Source organism: Pomacea canaliculata, linkage group LG9 (assembly GCF_003073045.1).
Source record: "Pomacea canaliculata isolate SZHN2017 linkage group LG9, ASM307304v1, whole genome shotgun sequence".
Lineage (NCBI taxonomy): Eukaryota > Metazoa > Mollusca > Gastropoda > Architaenioglossa > Ampullariidae > Pomacea > Pomacea canaliculata.
Genome location: NC_037598.1, coordinates 14,564,238 through 14,582,569, shown reverse-complemented (window position 1 = coordinate 14,582,569; position 18,332 = coordinate 14,564,238). Strand labels below are relative to the sequence as shown.

General features: G+C 36.5%; 2 protein-coding genes across 10 annotated transcripts; one reads left to right on the top strand and one right to left on the bottom strand.

The window, feature by feature from the left end:
* Position 1: 1 nt before the first annotated feature.
* LOC112571424 (N,N'-diacetylchitobiase-like) lies at positions 2 to 12,229 on the top strand. Of its 9 annotated transcripts, none has more exons than XM_025250382.1 (11): positions 2 to 437; positions 3,068 to 3,221; positions 3,942 to 4,535; positions 5,347 to 5,783; positions 6,682 to 6,891; positions 7,741 to 8,076; positions 8,515 to 8,700; positions 9,284 to 9,527; positions 9,896 to 10,151; positions 10,764 to 10,928; positions 11,168 to 12,229. In XM_025250382.1, exons 2-11 carry the CDS (start codon positions 3,077 to 3,079, stop codon positions 11,238 to 11,240), a joined length of 2,646 nt encoding a protein of 881 aa, XP_025106167.1. In that variant the 5' UTR covers positions 2 to 437; positions 3,068 to 3,076; the 3' UTR covers positions 11,241 to 12,229. The 9 variants fall into 9 exon arrangements, with proteins under 9 accessions (XP_025106167.1, XP_025106172.1, XP_025106170.1 ...); XM_025250387.1 differs by lacking the exon at positions 2 to 437 and adding an exon at positions 2,421 to 2,537 and having other exon boundaries at positions 4,356 to 4,535; XM_025250385.1 differs by lacking the exon at positions 2 to 437 and adding an exon at positions 2,421 to 2,537 and having other exon boundaries at positions 8,515 to 8,619.
* On the bottom strand, positions 11,954 to 18,326 carry LOC112571426 (phytanoyl-CoA dioxygenase, peroxisomal-like). Its single transcript, XM_025250393.1, has 8 exons — positions 18,135 to 18,326; positions 17,391 to 17,551; positions 16,058 to 16,226; positions 15,660 to 15,741; positions 15,227 to 15,408; positions 14,490 to 14,639; positions 13,950 to 14,084; positions 11,954 to 13,523 (listed from the first exon to the last, which is right to left on the bottom strand). The coding sequence occupies exons 1-8, from the start codon at positions 18,189 to 18,191 to the stop codon at positions 13,464 to 13,466; spliced, it is 996 nt and encodes a 331-aa protein (XP_025106178.1). The 5' UTR covers positions 18,192 to 18,326; the 3' UTR covers positions 11,954 to 13,463.
* Positions 18,327 to 18,332: the final 6 nt, after the last annotated feature.

Sequence of the window (18,332 nt, the reverse complement as noted above, 5' to 3'; positions counted from 1 at the left end):
GCCTTTAGATAGATAGAGAGGAAAAAAAAAAAAACCCTGTGAAACAAGTAGCATTTTTCACTCTTGTGCCTCTATCTCTGACATGAAAGATTTTTTTTTTAAGTTTTGTAAAAATTACCATAAAAATATTTAGGCCTTAAGTATTATGTCATTCATGTTTTGTCCTGTCCTTTAAAGAGAGGTTTCAGAATGTACATAGAAATGTGTTTTCATTATTTATGCATGTGACTTAATACACAAGCAACTACGTATGTGCATGTGCAATTGTAACTCAGGAAGTGTAATCAGTTACAAAAATAAAGACAGAACAAGTGCTATAGTTACAACGAAAAGGCAAGAGGTGCATCATAGAAAACTTTTTAAAAAAACCCATAAATCTTACATCTAGACCAGCGGTTCTCAACCTTTTACTTGTGACGTCCCCCTGACGAACAAAGGTACGTCCGCGCGCCCCCCTTAGCCAGCAATCTAAGCTAATTTCACTAATACCAGTATAAGAAACTTTAAAAAAATGACCACCTTCGTGCCCCCCTTGTAAGCACTTCACGCCCCCCAGGTTGAGAACCGCTGATCTAGACCATTCTTAAGATGCACCTACATTAAACACCCATCTACACACACAACTGACAATTTATCTGTGGGTTGAGCACCTGGACTGCAGAGGGTGCAGAATATTTTTCACGCTTTACTGAGGATTGGCAATTTTTCTGCACTTTGCTTTTTCTTCCTTGCTTGTGCATGCATTTTTTTTTTACAAGCATTTGAGCACTTTTTAAAACTATCTGAACTTTCACAGTAACATCTAACAAATTGAGTTTTTTGTTGTTGTTTTTTTTAATTTCGCAGTTGGTCCCCACTCAGATGTGACGAACCCAGGGTATTCTCGAAAACTAGATGGAGGAGTCTTTAACTTCTGAAGAATAGTAATAATGACAACAATCATGATAAGATCTATGCTGTACATTCCTCCAAGAAATTAGTTACAAAGAACAAAAATAGAACCAACATGGGGATAATACTTATATTCTTAAATTACTAAACATCACATGAGCTGCTTATAAAGATGTTGCTTTCAAATTGTTCTTGTAGCCAGATTAGGAACCCTTGCCTAGAAATTTTTAGAGGTGACCCACTGCTTTATTGGTCCATTTTCTGTTGTATAAAGTAACAAAAAGATGTCAAAGCGCTGATGCAATTGTTCTCAACAACAGATGTAACCAATTTGACATACCAAGAATTGTTTCAGAACTGTAAACAAAATGTAACTAAGTGCACAATCTCAATTGTGATGTGAAAAAATAAATCAATGATCAAAAAATAAATATTTGCCAATATTTGGAGTGTATCTGTGTATTTGTTCCCATTTTGTGTGTTTTGTCAAGTCGGGCGATATCAACACTGCCATTGCCTTTACTTTGCCTGTCAGGAATCTGGGATTCATTGTCACTGCTGACATGACTCTAGATAGACATATGTTACAGCTTTCAGTCTGCCTATTATGAGCTTCGTAAGATCAGTACGTGACATCACATTCTTTCTACACTCACTAACAACACTCAGGTCTGTGCATTTGTTCTTTCTAGTCTGAATTACTGCAACTCCTTGCTCACAGGCTGCCCCTAGCTCATACCTCATGGTATAAACTCCAGAAAGTATAGAACTCCACTGCACATCTGGGGTAGCTAAGAAACCAGGCCATGTCACTCTTTTACAAGTACAGGCACAATATTTTCACAGGCACAATATTTTTAGCTGCAGCAAAACAATGGAACTCTCTCCCCTTTCATATCCGCAACCTATCCACTATTGAATCTTTTAAATGTGCTCTGAAAACACACCTAGATTGTTGTTAAGAGTAATGCTCAAGGAAGAGCTCTTCCTTGAGCATTACTCTTAACAACAGTCCACTGAATGCTACTCCTTTTTCAACATCTTCCACCCCACTTTCATGTTTATTGCTAGTTCCCTGACTGTCATCCTCTGTTGAATCAAGACACTCTTAGTTCTTGTTACCTGCTTCCTTTTTGCATTTTCTTTATCTTTTTTTTTATTCTTTCATCAGTATTGTTGTTCATCCTTTCATTCTTTTGTATATTGTCCATGTCTCATTCTTGACTCAAGCACTAAGAGCTCGATCGCTCCTTAGGAACACGAGCATGCTCCTAAAGAGTGTGAGTATGCGCTTTGCAAATCAACATACAAACAGGCAGACAACTGAATAACATATATATCCAATGAAAAGCAATAAAAACCACATTCATTGCCATAAATAAATTAAAAAGACTGCTAGACTAGCATTAAATATAAAATATACTTTTTAAATAAGTTAAACCGTAGTAGATATACAGTCTAAGCTGCCTTCACTCATTCACAACCAAGAACAAACATAAATAAGGGAGATCACTCTCATGAATAAATCATTGTAATTGCGTGTTGTGGGTGGGGAACCGAAGTGCTTTTGAAATTTGATGTTTTTGTTTTTGTTTAAATTGGTGACAAATAAACCAGGTATAATCAAGGAGATAAGGTAAAAAGAGGTAATTAATTCCATATGTGATCCAGGTGGCCGAAACCTTTCCAAAACACAGGTTATCGCAGCTATATATAGGTCCGTGATCCGAAGTCGATCGTAATTCTCAATTTCTAATGCTGACAGTGCTGCAGAGCACAATAGCTTGTTGTTTTAAACACAAAAGAAAAACATCTGGTGAAGCATTTACATGCAGGCAACAAATTGACTCAAGTATGCGAGTGTGTGTGTGATGTTGCTTTATGCGAGCAAGGACCATATAATATCCTACATCCATGGTCAAATGGGTTTATTAATCATCCGCGCCAAAGATTAGAAAACTAATCTAATAAGTAGTGATAGGGAAAAATGAAACGCGAGTTGCACCAAAGATTACAGATCTCGAGCTTAAACCATTAACAAGGAATATATGTATATTTTTTCGTACAATATACAAGATTACTGTGTCGTAAATACAATCTCCAGCAACGGTAAAATAAAGCCAGACCAGGCAGAACTTATGGCATTAATGAAGTATTGAAATCTGTATATACTAAGACGAGAAATATGGAAGACGAAGGAGGTATTCCACAACTGAATCAGGAAGAGCTGGATGAACTGGCAGCCACACTTGATATACAATATGCAATATTAGACAATCTGACAGGTGGGCACGATACCTACACCGCTGCTATCACAATAGCCAACAAAGGTAGGTTATTTAAGGTTTCCAACCTAAGCAAACTGGTAAATTTAGTACATGCGATTGCTATTTCTTTTCGTCCGATAGTCGCAACAATATAATGGTAGTGGAATATAGATCTGTTGTACAAATATTAATGATTTATCACGAACTATATATAATATCCTTGCATTTATGAAGTATTTATGTGAAAATATTAGATTATCTCAGCCCAAAACAGCTTTGTTTCTATGCATTTAGTTGAAATGTTCTGGGAAAAGCAAAGAAAATAACCTGATCTTAAAACAGCTTTTTATAAACACAGTTCAAAGAAATTCTATTTCCTACACATTTTTGTGTCTATTAAAGCAGAAAATATGCATGTGTATGTAATTGCATGGTGTAATAATGTTTTATAGGTATGCATAGCTTCACATAAAATGCATGCATGCACACCTTCTGTTATTTTAATGGGTTACCTTCAAAAGATATTTTGTTATTCTCAGCTCTTTTTCTTGTTATTTGGTTCCTCTCTGTGTTTTCTGTATTTGATTTTGTTTTTCGTTTAGTACAGTTGTTTATTCTTTTATAGTTCATATGCTATTTGTTTTCCTTTCCCTCATATGCTGTCCATGTTTCATTCTTGTTCTTAAGTGTTAAGAGCATGCTCCTTAGGAGTGTGAGCATGCATTTTAAAAATTTTTTGCATTTATTATTATTATGTTTTGTTTTTGCTTTTGGTCTTACCAGGGGAAACACAGTTGCAGTTTGGAAACTGGGCAATTTATTTCTCACACATTCGCATGATAGAACCTGAGCATCTTCCATGCAAAGGTGGTGTCAATCTACCAGGTGGACTTAACCTTTGCCATATCAATGGCTGCTTGTTTCAACTCAAGCCCACACCGTTATTTTTACCTGTGAGAAAGGGGGAATCCATAATCATTCCCATTAAAGGACAGTATTACTCAGTTTCTCGCACTGACATTTTTCCAAACTGGTACATTGCTGCTGATGGTTTAACTCCAAAAGTGATTGCTTGCACAGCTAATGAAACCTTGGATTTTGTAGCTGCATTTGACAAACCTTGGAAATGGAAGCGATTTGACTATATTGCAGCAAATGGCAAAGCACGTTATGATTTCTATGATCCATATTCACCAGACATAAGGTTCAAGAAGAATGATACAGAAGATTTGGGAAAAGCAGGCAAGCTGGTTTTACCAACACCAGCAAGGATATGCATGACTGATTCTGATTCTCCTAAAGAACTTCAGTTTGATGCAAGAAAATGGCTTATTTACAGCGACATGCTTTTTCAGAAAGAAGCTTCATACCTTGCAGGTATTTTATGTCATTTCTCACTAGGATAAGAGATGAGAGCCTGTCTAGTACTATTGCTTGTGTGTTTAAAGACTATATACCTTTATTAATACAATCTACAATTTCGAGAAAATAAACTCTTGAACTGCTCTGTTGTAAGTTCAAATGAAAGGGTATAGGTAGACCCATAGTCTTGTGAGTGAAGTATTAGAGTTTGCACTTTTTAGTGCTGAGTCAGCAGTTGACACCTTTCCCTCATTCCCAGATCTTCTATAGAGTTAGGTACTCGTTTGACAGCTCCCCAAACTTGGGGAAATATTTGCACATACCAGCATCAAATTGATGAATGCCTGTGCCTCCACACCACTACACATGCTTCTTCAGTTCACCAAATAGCTACTGTCTTTGCTGTAAATGCCGTCATCACTGATTACCTTTCTTTCTGTCTCACCATTCAGACTTCATCCGACCCACTTTGTTGAACAGCTGATACACTCCAACTCCACACTATGCCCTACTCTGCTTGCATATGTTGGTTCCTCTGCTTGGAACACTTGCCCCTTGCACTCTGTCAAGTTGCCTCCTTACACGTTTTCGAAAAGCTAATTAAAACTCATCTCTTTGAAGTATCTTTCAGAATTTCCCCAGAACCTTGAACCTTATGGGATTAGTGCATTTTTATGTCATAAACTAATCTTTTAAGCTGCTCACTCTTCACATAAAGAAGATTCCAAATAGATAATTATGAAATTTTTCATATGGCAGGTTACACTTTAAAACATTTGCTGCTAGACCAGTTTCTTAGTTTTTTTTTTTTGTTTTGTTTCTTCAGGTAAGATAGGAGCATCAGCTGTCACAACGAACACATCAGAGCCATCAACGTGTTCTGTTATCCTTACTCAAGGAGATATATCAGTAAATGTTCATGACAAACACCTGCACAACACTGAAGCATATCACCTCCAAGTGGATGGTCAGAAACAGCAGGTTCATATTTCGGCTCGTACAAGTTCCGGCATTTTCTGGGGCATTCAGACCCTCTTGAGCATGACAACCAATGGAACTTTGCCAGTGGTTTCCATCCAGGATGCACCAAGGTTGAGCCATCGGGGAAATCATGTTGATGTTGCTCGCAATTTCCACTGCAAAGAAACCATCATGCGCCTTCTTGAGGTGATGGCATCTTATAAGCTGAATGTTTTGCATCTTCACCTGACAGATGATGAAGGTTGGAGAATACAGATTCCTGGACTGGAGGAACTTACAGAAGTAGGTAGAAACTTGCTGACATTGAGTCATTAAGGTTTTTGTTTTGATTTTAGATTCATCTCCTCACTACATGACAGCTTCGATGTACTTTACAAAACAACAAGTGCAAAAATTAAGCATGTAAGTTTATACACTGACGGAATTGGACATGGCATGGTTAGGTCAAACACTAACCATGGGTGTTGCTTGTTGCTATTTTGCAGTCAGACAACTGCATTCATGACTCACCTTCTGTAGTTGGGGGAGGATTGGTATTTTACACTGTCAGCTACTAAGGCTATATCCCAAAGCAGCCAGCCCTGTAAATAGATGCTATATGCAGAGAAAGAACAGCGTGCCTGAGATGAGACCAGAATGCGCCATAGTAGGGAGGGGGTAGAGCATTCAACAGGAATAAGAATGAAGATGTGCTTATAGTTTATAAGTCAACAACAGACCTTGGGGGCCAGTTTTGTACAAGACATTGTCATTTGGTGATAAGATTCAAGTATAAGTATGAGGTGTTCCTGCTCATTGCATTGCTTGAAGACAGATTGGATTCATTCCTCCATAGTAACGGCACAGGGAAGAAAACAACTTGTAAGTCTGGAAAAAAAAAAAGGCATCAGTTGTAAAAATTGCAAAGAAATATCAATATTATTTGTGGAAGAGGTTAATGGGAAGTCTAAACCATACAACAGAGACAAGAAGGAGAGAGGATGAAAGAGATTTGTTCCAGAAATTTGCATGGATTTTAAATACAAAACTTACACTAGAATATATAAACTCACTAAACCTCTTGATGATAAAAGCCATGGCAACAAGTATAGTTTTTGTCTCCAATCTTTCTTGGTAAAAAAATGGCTCCTCTGAGTAGCATATGACCCTGATAGAAGAATTCATTTTCTGTTAACAATAGCACAGCAGCAAGCGGAGCCATGATCTCATGGAGGAGAGCTCCTTGCTTCCCCTTCTAGGGTCAGGTCCAACAGCTTGCCCCCCAGGTTCTGGTTATTTCACTGTACAGGACTACCAAGAGATTCTGATGTTTGCTGCAGAGCGTCACATTGAAGTCATTCCAGAGATTGATATGCCAGGTCACTGCCATGCTGCGATTCGAGCAATGCAGGTAAGTTGTCAGTGTTTTTCTGTCAAGTAATATTTTTAGCTGCGAGGGTGTGTGTGTTGGGGGGGGGGTCCACAAAGCAAAATGATGTTACTGACGACTAAAAACTGAACATGGCCAAAGAAACGGCACATCAGATGCTCCCTCCTCTCCACCACACAAACAGTTCATGATTTCTTTTCCCACAAGAATGCTTCTTGAACTCTGTGTACAGTCTCTAGGCCTTAAACATACTGCTTCTGAAAAAAATCATGTTAAATTTTATAGCTTTGGTTATATCTTGAGTGAAAACAGGAAAAGTTTTAAAGGCTAGTGAGGTGGAAAATTTGTTTACAATAACAAGGTAATGTTCAGTACAAGATACTGTTATCATAAATCTGGATGAATAACTCCCTTTTATTCTTGAGATACCTGCAAACATAATCATGCGCAGAGAGACATCAGACAACATGGAATTGTTTATGTTATTAAGGCCTCCGCTAGTGGGAGAGCTGAGACTGTATGTTAATTAGGTATATCTGTACACAAATGTAATGTTACGATTTTGACTTTTATATGCAAATGGATGTTTGTAGGCATTTTCCTTGAGAACTGAAGGGGCTTATTCATCCAGCATTGGGGAAGTATTTTGCACTGAGCTTTACCTAATCATTAGAAAAAAATTATGCATCCCACTAGTCTTCTAAGATATTTGAAGCTAGCATATAATGATGTCTAAAAATGTAGGCATGCACGATTTATCTACTTGTTCTTAAAATAATTGTTAAAAAAATATCCAAAATGCAAAAGCAAATTAATTTTTATTATGTCAAATTTATTTGTTTAAAAGTTTGTTTAAAATATGTTGTTTAGGCACGCTATGCTCGGCTCAAAGCAGCTGGAGATGATGTAGCTGCAGAAGAGTATCTTCTTTCAGACAGGCTGGCTTCTGTTCATACAGTGCAGTCTGTCCAGATGTTTAGTGAAAATTCTCTCAACCCTGGCCTACCGTCCACCTTTCAATTCATTCGCAAGGTCATGCAAGAAATCCAAGCTTTGCACAAGGATATCCAACCCCTGCGTGTTTTCCATTTAGGTGGGGATGAAGTTCCTTATCAAGCATGGGAGGAATCACCAGCCTGCAGGTGGCTTATTGAAACTGGTGAGGTGGCATCCTTCAAAGACCTTATGACGTATTTTGTTTTGAAGGTAAGAGAGATGAGGACATAGTCACTTGTTCATATTTTTCTTGATTAATTCTCTAAAGTGATTTGATGTCATGCAATGTACAAAACACCTAGTTTATCTGGAGGCATGTTTAAGTATTCTCCTGCAAAAAAAAAGACATTCATTGGTGGTTTAACAATGATTTTTTTTTTTCGTTGAGAAACATTTGTTACAATTCTATTTTTGAAATCATCAAGTTTAGCACTAAGTGGCACGTGTGTTATTGTTATTTCAAAGGAAGAATTAAAGTGTGGTTGATAGCCTTTGGAGGTCTTGCTAGTATAAATGTGGTCTCTGTAGCTCAGATTTGTGTTGGTATGTGTCAGGTACTCAGGAGTTTGCGAGTATTTAATGTTGATATTTCACTATAAATGCTTCCTTGCACAAGATTGCCCCAGAATTGCACCACATTTGTTGCAGGTAGCAGAGATTGCCAAAGATCTGTGCTTGTCTGTCAGTGCCTGGCAGGATGGAATAGTTTACCAGTGCCATCCTTTCCCACGCAGTGACTTTCCAAATAAGGAGGTGTTTGTCTGTGCATGGAAGAATGTGTGGGAGACTGGAAGGGCCGGAGATATTTTCAAGCTGGCTAATGCAGCTTACAAGGTCTTTCAAAATTTCATTTGTAGTCATCATTCTTTTAGAGGTGTTAATCTGAGAATTTAATACTACTACTACTACATTAAATTTATGAAGTGTCATATCCTGGTCCTATGTACAGGCTTGTGATGCTTTAAGAAAAAACAAAACTAAACAACTCCAGACAGACATGGATACATGAACATAACATGCACAATTGTTGTCTAGAGAAAGCTAGATGATAAGAAGGATATCTAGCGAGAAGCTTCTCCTTCTCCATCATTTGTAACATATATATTTCAAAATCATTGTACACTTACAAAAGACTCAATTCCGTGATCTCTTTTATTCTATCCTGTCAAATGTTATACCTTTACAGTAATCAAAACAAATTTAAAGAATTCTAGATTATTGCAGAAAGTTGATTTTGCTGAGCAGCTTAAATCCTCGAGTGCAATCCATTTGCAGACTTTTTTTCACTCATAAATTGCAATTATCTGCTTTTGATATGTTAAGTATGTTTGAATTCACTAATTGTTTCATTGTTAATAAGCATGGGCTATACTTATTCCTCTTCCTTTAAAACCAAGCTTGCATGGAAAATTTTCAGGTCATCATGACACCAGGTACTCACATGTACTTTGATCACCCTCAAGAACCGGATCCTGAAGAGCGAGGTCTCTACTGGGCATGTCGCTACACGGACACACGCAAAGTGTTTGAGTTTGCACCCCAGAATCTGTTTTCCAATGCAGACGTCAGACTGACAGGGGAACCTATCACCTCAGAAGATTTAAAAGAAATGTTATTTGATCCAGACTTTGAGCCACTGGAAAAACCAGGAAACATAGTAGGTGAGCATCAAAACTGCTATGCTTGTTATTGGCTGGAGATATAGTTATGACCTCCTCTGAATGTCTGTGTACAGAGTCTTGTTGATTTTTTCAGTTGCTTTTAAAAACAGATTCATAACAAGCTGGGTGTGAATAATAGTGACAGAACCTGGTTTGTTAATGAAAATAACAACAGAAGAGCGAACCTTGAGCAATGATTTGAAAACTGAGATAGAGAATGCCAAATGACAAAAGGAAGAGGATTCAAATGCTGAGGTCTATGAATAGAAAATGAGCAATAACCATGCGAATGGTGTTTTAACTACTTACGTTGAAGAAACCTTGTATTAGACAGCATCTTACACATTATTTGTTTGCAATTTGGTCAGGTCTTCAAGGCCAATTATGGACAGAGGTGATACGCACTGCTGAGCAGTTTGACAACATGGTATACCCACGCCTGCTGGCTTTGGCAGAGAGAGCCTGGCATGAAGCCGAGTGGGAGCACCTGTCTCGAGACAACGGACAGCGCAAGAAGGAGCAGGAGGAGGACTGGAGGGATTTTAGCAACACGCTTGGCTACAAGGAGCTAGGGCGGCTGGATGCATGTAGCGTCAAGTACTATTTGCCTCCCCCAGGAGGAAGGTAAGGCGTTTGCAGTGATGGCATCCTTTTTTCCATCCCTTTACATGCATTTAATAATATCAACTAGGTTAACTATTTGGATTTCTGTCCCCATAGCATAATTAATGACATACTTTGCCTAGAACAGCAGTAGAGAAATGTGTGTGTGTGTTTTCACACAGGTACATAATTCTGTGAATGATTAGAGAACTGTTTCCAATGTTTAGCAAAGTGGTGCTGACACATATATAAATTAATAATTGTTATTCAAAAGGAAATTAAAGAGCTTCAAGTGTTTTAGCTTAAGGAGCTTCAAACTTTTCAACCCTCAATTTCCAAGTTTGTTTGTTGAAAGGCAATGTTTGTGACACATTCTTTATCTTCATAGACCTACCAAAACTAGACTACAAAAACTAGACTTAAAAGACTACAAATATATCATGGCTGGTCAGAAAGTTTGCAAAAGCATTTTTGTATGATATAGACCATTTTGGAGAAATGCTATGCTATGAAAGACACAACTCTGCATTTTGAAGTAATGATGTGTGAATGAGGCATGTTTTTGTGGTTTGTATAATTTGGACTCCAGCTTTCTGAAGTAATATCACTTGAGTGATGCTGGTTATACATCAGGTGTGTCTTTTGCAGACTTTCACAAAAAGGACTGCTAGAGTTGAACTGTCAGATCCCAGGACTGCCAATAATGTACTGTTTCAATTTAGAAGGAGATCAAGATTGGAAGACATATTTCAAACCTTTGGATGTCAGTGGAAGTGAAATGATATATCTAAGAACATGGTGAGTAGAAGTGAAATGTGTAAGAACATGGTGAGTGGAAGTGAAATATCTAAGAACATGGTGAGCAAAAGTAATCTTAAAAAGATTAGTCCTTTCTGTCTTTTGAATAATCTACAGGTTTTTTTTTTTTGAAAAGTTTTCTAAAAAAACATTATTTTCTTGCCAAACATCTTTGTGAACATGATTACATCTGCTCACATTGGGTTGTGAATATTTAAACAATGTTTTTTGTTCCACAGTTCTAATGATGGCAAGCGTGTTAGTCGTACCATCAAGATGATGCTAGGAAATAAGGAGTCAGAATCAAAGTGACTCCTGGACAGTCAAGAGAGAGGACTTAATGTTTGTAACAGTGGCTTCTTTGTTGCCCTATATGAGCATGCATACATGGTGGTCCCACATACAGATGTATACTCTTATCACCTCAACACATAGATCTGCATGACATTAAACTATCATCACACAACACAGTAATTGTTAAAATTCTTTTAAGTAAAGATCCTGTAAGTCTACCGATGACTTGCCTGCAGCTGCTTTATCATGTTACAGCTTTGTGGTATTTGATTAATTACTTGTTATAACTGATTTTTCTTATTTGTTTATTGCTCGTGGCTGTGCTTATCATGGTTAGGGTCTTGGTCAGAATTCCACAGTGAACTTGTTTGCTTTATTTAGAGCCATGAGCTTCAAATACAGCTTCTAAAATAAATAGTGCTGTTGCTTTATATTTGTGATAAAGGCATGTAAATAAAAATAATGCAATTTCTGTAATTGGACTGATTGGCTTTACAATAGCATATATATATATTATGAAGATATGATGGTTTTGCAGAGTAATTAGGTTACAAAATTACAGTAAGTTTGAGACTGTTGCTGACATTACTTTTATTTTAAATTTATCAAGAATGCAAGAGATCAAACTAAATTACTAATTGATGTTTATGAATTCACATCTGACAACAAAATCACATTAATAAAAGAATGGTGTTTGTAACAACAATACCCATGTGTATTAGTTCTTTTATAAATCTGTGCTTGAATGAACCAGAGAATTTATAAATTTGTAGTTTGACTTTATTTAAAAATAATGGCATGGCTATCAACTGTACAAGAATCCAAAACATTTGTAATCACATAAAACTCTTACCTTGGAAACGATCACCATTAGATATGACAATTAAAAAAAGGGCTAGAATACGCAGCTCTCTGATCAAATAAAGTTCTTTCTTCCTTTATGTGTGCGCGAGGGAAGGAGAATATGTGTTGCATCAATTTAAAAGAAAACAACAAAAATACAAAAATGATTGAAAAAGCTAAATGCAACAAGCTTTTTCGAGAATTCAGAAAGATGTATACAATGAAATTCCATTTTTTAGCCAGTTTTGTCTGCTCACTACCGCCAGTAGTCTGAACTATACAGATAAATGGCAAACCGTAAAATTTCTTTTATTAAGATTTCTTTGAACATGAAAATAATAACAAATACTTACCATATTATATGCCAAACAATTATATATTAATACAACTTCACCGGAAACACCACTTATTATTGTGTGGTAATTTACTGCAGGGTCATAGTATCACATTCACCAAGTTCTTATTTATCAACAGTCAACATACTTTTCCCTCCAACTGTCTCCTTTCGAATGATTTTTTGCAAGTATTCAAATATCTTCATCGCTGATCATACCTGTCTGATACATCTACAAATAATTCTTTGAAGTGAATTATCTGCATCCACAATTTTTGAAATCAGATATGCAAGTCCACAAAGAAAAGGTAATGCATAGACATTTGTATATGTGTATGCTCTTTATCTGATGACTCTACACTCACTAACCCTGTCACCAGAATTTTTAGTTACTGCAAAACAGTGGAACTCTCTTCCCTTCCATATCTTCCACCTTCTCACTACTGATTGAATCCTCTAAATGTGCATTAAAACATATCTGTTCCATGAGCATTACTCCTTACACCAACAAAATGCTAGTCCATCCTTTGTATGCTGTCCAGGTCTCCTTGTCTTCTTTGTGAGCATGATCAACCGCTACATAAATCATGCATTTATTGTTTTTTATCATTATATTTGTTTAACTAGTCATGCTTTGCATATTATGGGGATCTGAGGTGTTGCCTCTTGCAGAGCAAGGTCCATGGTATCGACAAACATGCTTGATGAAACAAATGCAATCAAGTCTAATAAAACATAAAATGATAATACTCTTTGAATTAAAGCTATTAAGTAGACATCTTTTTGGAAAATATAAAACAGCAAAAGTAGCTGTTAATTCATATCCTGAATCACCTTTTAAACACCTTTAAAAAAAAAAAAAAAAAAAATTTGGACAGTCTAATTTTCATATTTCACAGTTTTTGACTTAGGGATCATCATAAGATTTGTATTTATGGAAACAACCATCTGTGCATATAACTTCTCTGTTATTTGATTGTCATGTCTTGCTGGAAGAATGCTTCAGTTGTAGAAGTTGATTCTTCATATTCTAGTGGTCTACCTGCTGCCAGGAAACTGCAGCTTTACAATTCATTGATGTGAGCTTCACCCTTCACTAAACGGCTCTTCATTTTCCACACATCCTGCAATATAACAATAAAAATAAAAAGTGCTACACCTCTGAAAACATCTGATCCATGTTCATGTACATCCAATGGATGACATGAAGTTATTATTTTTTTAAGGGGGCTTATTTCATCAATTGCTACATTTCATTCTAGTCTGGTGTTTAACTTTAAATTTTTCTTAGCTGATCCATCAAGTATTAGTACTCAAGTACTATTATGGTTGCAATGTAAGGTATAATTTTCTTACACTGAAGAATCATGAAAGGTTGGTTTATTCATTATGTACTCAATAGCAAATACAAAGTAGTATCCTGTCATGGTAAAAAGCAAGAAGTGTACAAACATGGGTGCATAATATAAATGGGTTATTTAAAGTCAAGGAGCTCTGACTTGTCTTAAGTCAGTTTTATACTTGTGTGTCCTAATTCTGAAGACACTTACACTGAATTTGATGCCACTCTTTGAACCAATTCTCTTCTCAACCAGCTCCAAGACTTCATCTGCAATCACGTTCTGTGAGGTGTCTTCGACGTCAATGAAGTGGCAGTCTCCACTAGCGTAGTGGCAGGAAATTGCCTTCCAAATATTTGTCAGAAAATTGCTGCATTTATTCTTCCTGTATATCTTAGCCATGCACTGTAAAACCTGAGAATATCTAAATTCTAATATTCTCTTTGGTAGAGACAACTGCGTTTCCATTCTCCATTACTCTATGCCATTCAAGCAGACAGGAAGTTTTATTTTCCCTCTGCTTTAGCAGTTTATGCTATCATTAACAAGCATGATCAAATGAACTCGCTAGAAGACAGAGTGCTAATATGCCATAACGTATGAGTTTCCTTAACAGGTAGTTATGCTGCAAAGACATTGTGCCTTTTCAATTTCTCAGTAAGTCTAATCTCTGGCATATAAAATATGACAAGGCAGTGGATACAGATGAAAAATTTGAGACACTGTTAAAGAACATGCAGTAGGAACCACCTTCCTGAATCCATCTGTGCGGTTCATGCCTGAACCATGGATGAGGATTGGATGGAAGAAAACGGTATCACCCTTTTCCATTGACAGATGAACCCGTGGCTGGCTGGGATCATAGTTTTGGATGCCATGGTACATCTTGTTAACACCACCCTACTCAAGAACAAAGACAATTTCCCAAAAGTAAAAGCACACTTCTGTTTCTTGCACATTTGTTATAAAAATGAACTACAATTTTTTTTCATATAAATTAATACTAAAAATAAAAAAGAAATGTTTAATTGATCACCCATAACTGAAAACTGACAAGACCATATGACTGCTGTGATGCTTACCTTCCACTTTGTGGTCACTCTGGGATCATAGCTATAAAGTGAGGGTAAATTCTTACCTTAGGCCTAGGGCAAAATGGGAAAGTGAATGGCAAACATCTTGTTGCAGTAGTTACAAACCAGTCTCCTCAGATATTATTTCATATTACTTTAACCCAGGCCATCTTTGCCACTGCTTTATAACTATGGCCCCAGAGTTAAAGCAACATCTACAGTGCCTAGAAACTGCTCTATAAGTATGGAGTCATTTTCCCTTTGATCTCCCCATAATACCCCAGGGCAATAACTTACCTAACTTCATAGCTGCAGCCCCTGGAGGATTCTTACTTAGTCTAGTTTCAGTTTCACTAAGTTAACTCTTGACTTCTCTTTAGAGACTTTTCAGCAAGGCATTCAAGTGTCCTTTACCTCCCACTTTGGATATTCATGAGGTAAAAGCTCTCCTTTATGGGTGCCAGGAACCACTACCAGGCATCCATTTTGACGATTCACTGGCTCCATAGCTGTCCAGGCACAGACGATACGATCTGCTGGGCGAAAGGGGAAGTAATGGAGATCCTGGTGCATTGGGTGGCGAGATGTTTTCTTCCCTTCATCAAAATAGAGAAATTTGAAAATTGTAAGTGTAAATTCTACAGCACTTTGTCAACAGATGTTGTTTTCTGTGATGTTGAAAATGCTGAAAAGCTAATTACCAATTTCTTTTCTTTTGTTTGTACAAAACAGTTTATAACAAATGCACATACATTTTTTTCTGAGCCTGTTTTTTTGTTTTACCACATGCACATGTGCACGTGTGATTACATCCTGCATAAACACACATACACATACACTTACTTACCTGCATCGGGTGGCTTGTTAATAAGCATGGTATGCATAGCCATCACATTGGGTCCAATAAAACTCTCCACATATTTCACAATCTGCAGTAATCAAAAATGAGAAAAGGTCTACCAGGCATGAACAGTTCCTTTTATTTCAAATATCAAAAATATTTTTGTGATAATCATTGATAATCCCTCATGCTTGATGGTTGAGACATAAAAACCTCTGACAGCCGGTAGATAAAAACACTTGCATTTAAACCATTCATATTTGGAAAAGTGTTTGGCAACATGGCTAGGATTAAAAGTCACAGAAAAGCTAAAAAAATTAAATAGGGCTAAATTAGTACAGGAGGCCTTATGCTCCTCAAGGAGAAGCAAGGACTAAACTAAATTAGCACAGAAAGCAACTTACCTCTGGAAGGCAACAGTACTCAAACATCACTTCATCATTTTGAAAGTCTTGAATTTTTGTGACAGCCTTTTCACCAGGAACGAATTCTGTTTTAGCAATCGCTACATCTCGCATGATGGTCATCCCTGGAGTTTGCACCTCTTTTCGGCATATTTGTGCAAATCGCTCCCTTCAGGAAAGAAAATTTTGTCTTAATACACCAAGCCTTTTTGATTTTCCAAGTATATGTGGACTATTTACATTTCTTAAACTGCTCAACATTTTTCTATTCCAGTAAAAGTTGCTCAAAGTAGCAAAATGCTTTTGTTTTGACTGATCTTGATAAAATGGAATCAGCTACACGAAAATGTTATCTTGGATAGGTTTGCTTTGGTACACATGCCAGGAATACTCAACAATGTAAATACAGAAACAAGAATATAATTTGGTGACAAAGCTGACTAAACTCCATCCTGATTATCAGCTTTCTGCACTTACCTAAAGCATCCATACTCATCACCTTGTTACTATAACCTAAGTATGAAGTGTTGTGTGCATCTAATTTTGTGTAAATTGAACTAATATTAATAGAAATATATCTGTTTTGACAATGTAAACATACTCTAAGGGTAACAATAATATAGTTGACGTAATGACATCCTAGTTTTACTTTGATTGAGTGCAAAAAGCACTAAAGAACAGTTAACTTTTTTCTTCAGAATACATTTATGTCTAGATCTTTCAACTGCAACAACTGCTAACTGCATAAGTGGCACAATGGTATTTAGTTAAAAGATGACATTACTGACATTTCACATTTATCTACAAACACTGTGTTTGTTTTGACTATGTGACTTCTCACTACACTTTTTTCAGTAACAGCATTGTACATGTGCTAATAATTTATTAGTTCATGCTGATAAAGTTTTGTCAATGATATCTAGCAATCAGACTAACTTATCATATTCACTTTGTGTGTGTGCGTGTGCACTAATTAAAGAGATGATGCTTACACCTTCTTCGGTTAGATATTTGGCAAGAGTAAAAGTCCTGATTGATGCTACTTTAATAATATCAATGACCGCGCGAGACTAAAGAAATCTCTTTTAGTACAATCTTCAATGGTATTAGACATGCAGAAGACTGACTGTAAAGAGTAGGTAAACATCTAATAACGAAATGATGTGTGGCCTGTCTTATTTGGAAAACAAACAATGGATAATGTATTTAAATCTGAAACAGTGTGAGATTTCATACATATCACTTTTTCTTTCTCAGGAAGAATGCTATAACTATCATAGCAAACTAATGCAAACATTTTTATTTTCAAAGCAGAGCAAATAGTGGCACATACTTGAAGCGATCCAGTTTCTCAGGTGAGACAAGACCTCGAACCAACAGGAAGCCATTTTCCTCATAAAATTTGCGCTGTTCATATGTCAGACAGCTAGGGGACTCAAGTGTATAGGTAAACTGTGTTGCAGAAACATCTGCCGACATCTCTGAAACCATTTTCTGATTAAGGTGTTAAGGACTATTATAGCAATACTGCTGATGTAGTGTGGGTATGCATATTTATTAAAAAAAGAAATCCATACTTAATTCATATAAGAATTCAAATGATTACTTAATCAAACTTCATAACATTATTTGTATAACTATTAAAAAAATCATAATTATTGATATCAAGAATTCATACATTCATATTAAAGATTTAAACACAAGTATGAAACCATGTTGTCTAACCCAGCACATACCTTTAAAAAAAAATCCTTGAATAATATCAAAACATTCTCTTGGTTTTAACCAAAGAACACGTTTGTGGAACTGGACAGTATCAATATTTTTGATAATTAGACAGCCATCCTTATATAAATCTGACTCTATTTAGCATTGCACTAAATATGAGTTAAAAACGCTAATAATTGAAATGTAGTGCCATGAATTGATTATAATTATTTAACATTACAGAACATTTTACACTTCTGAACAAAACAATTCTGGACTTTGCCAAGCCATTAGACGGCCATATTAAGACGCATTTACTGTTGTTTAAATATTATTATTATTTTAAAAATCAGGATCAAGTTAAGGATACAAAATCAACATTGTCACTCCGGATGTGGCCAAGCACCGTTCGAAGTCGTTCAGCCATTTCGTCTGATACGCTTGATTCTTCCTCCAGCAGACGACAACGTAGCAGTAAACCTATCTGCAGTTTGCAAAATGAGGGTATTGGACTTCACCACGGACTTTGTTACCGTCGTTAGAACCGCTGTCCTCAACCTGCGTCAGT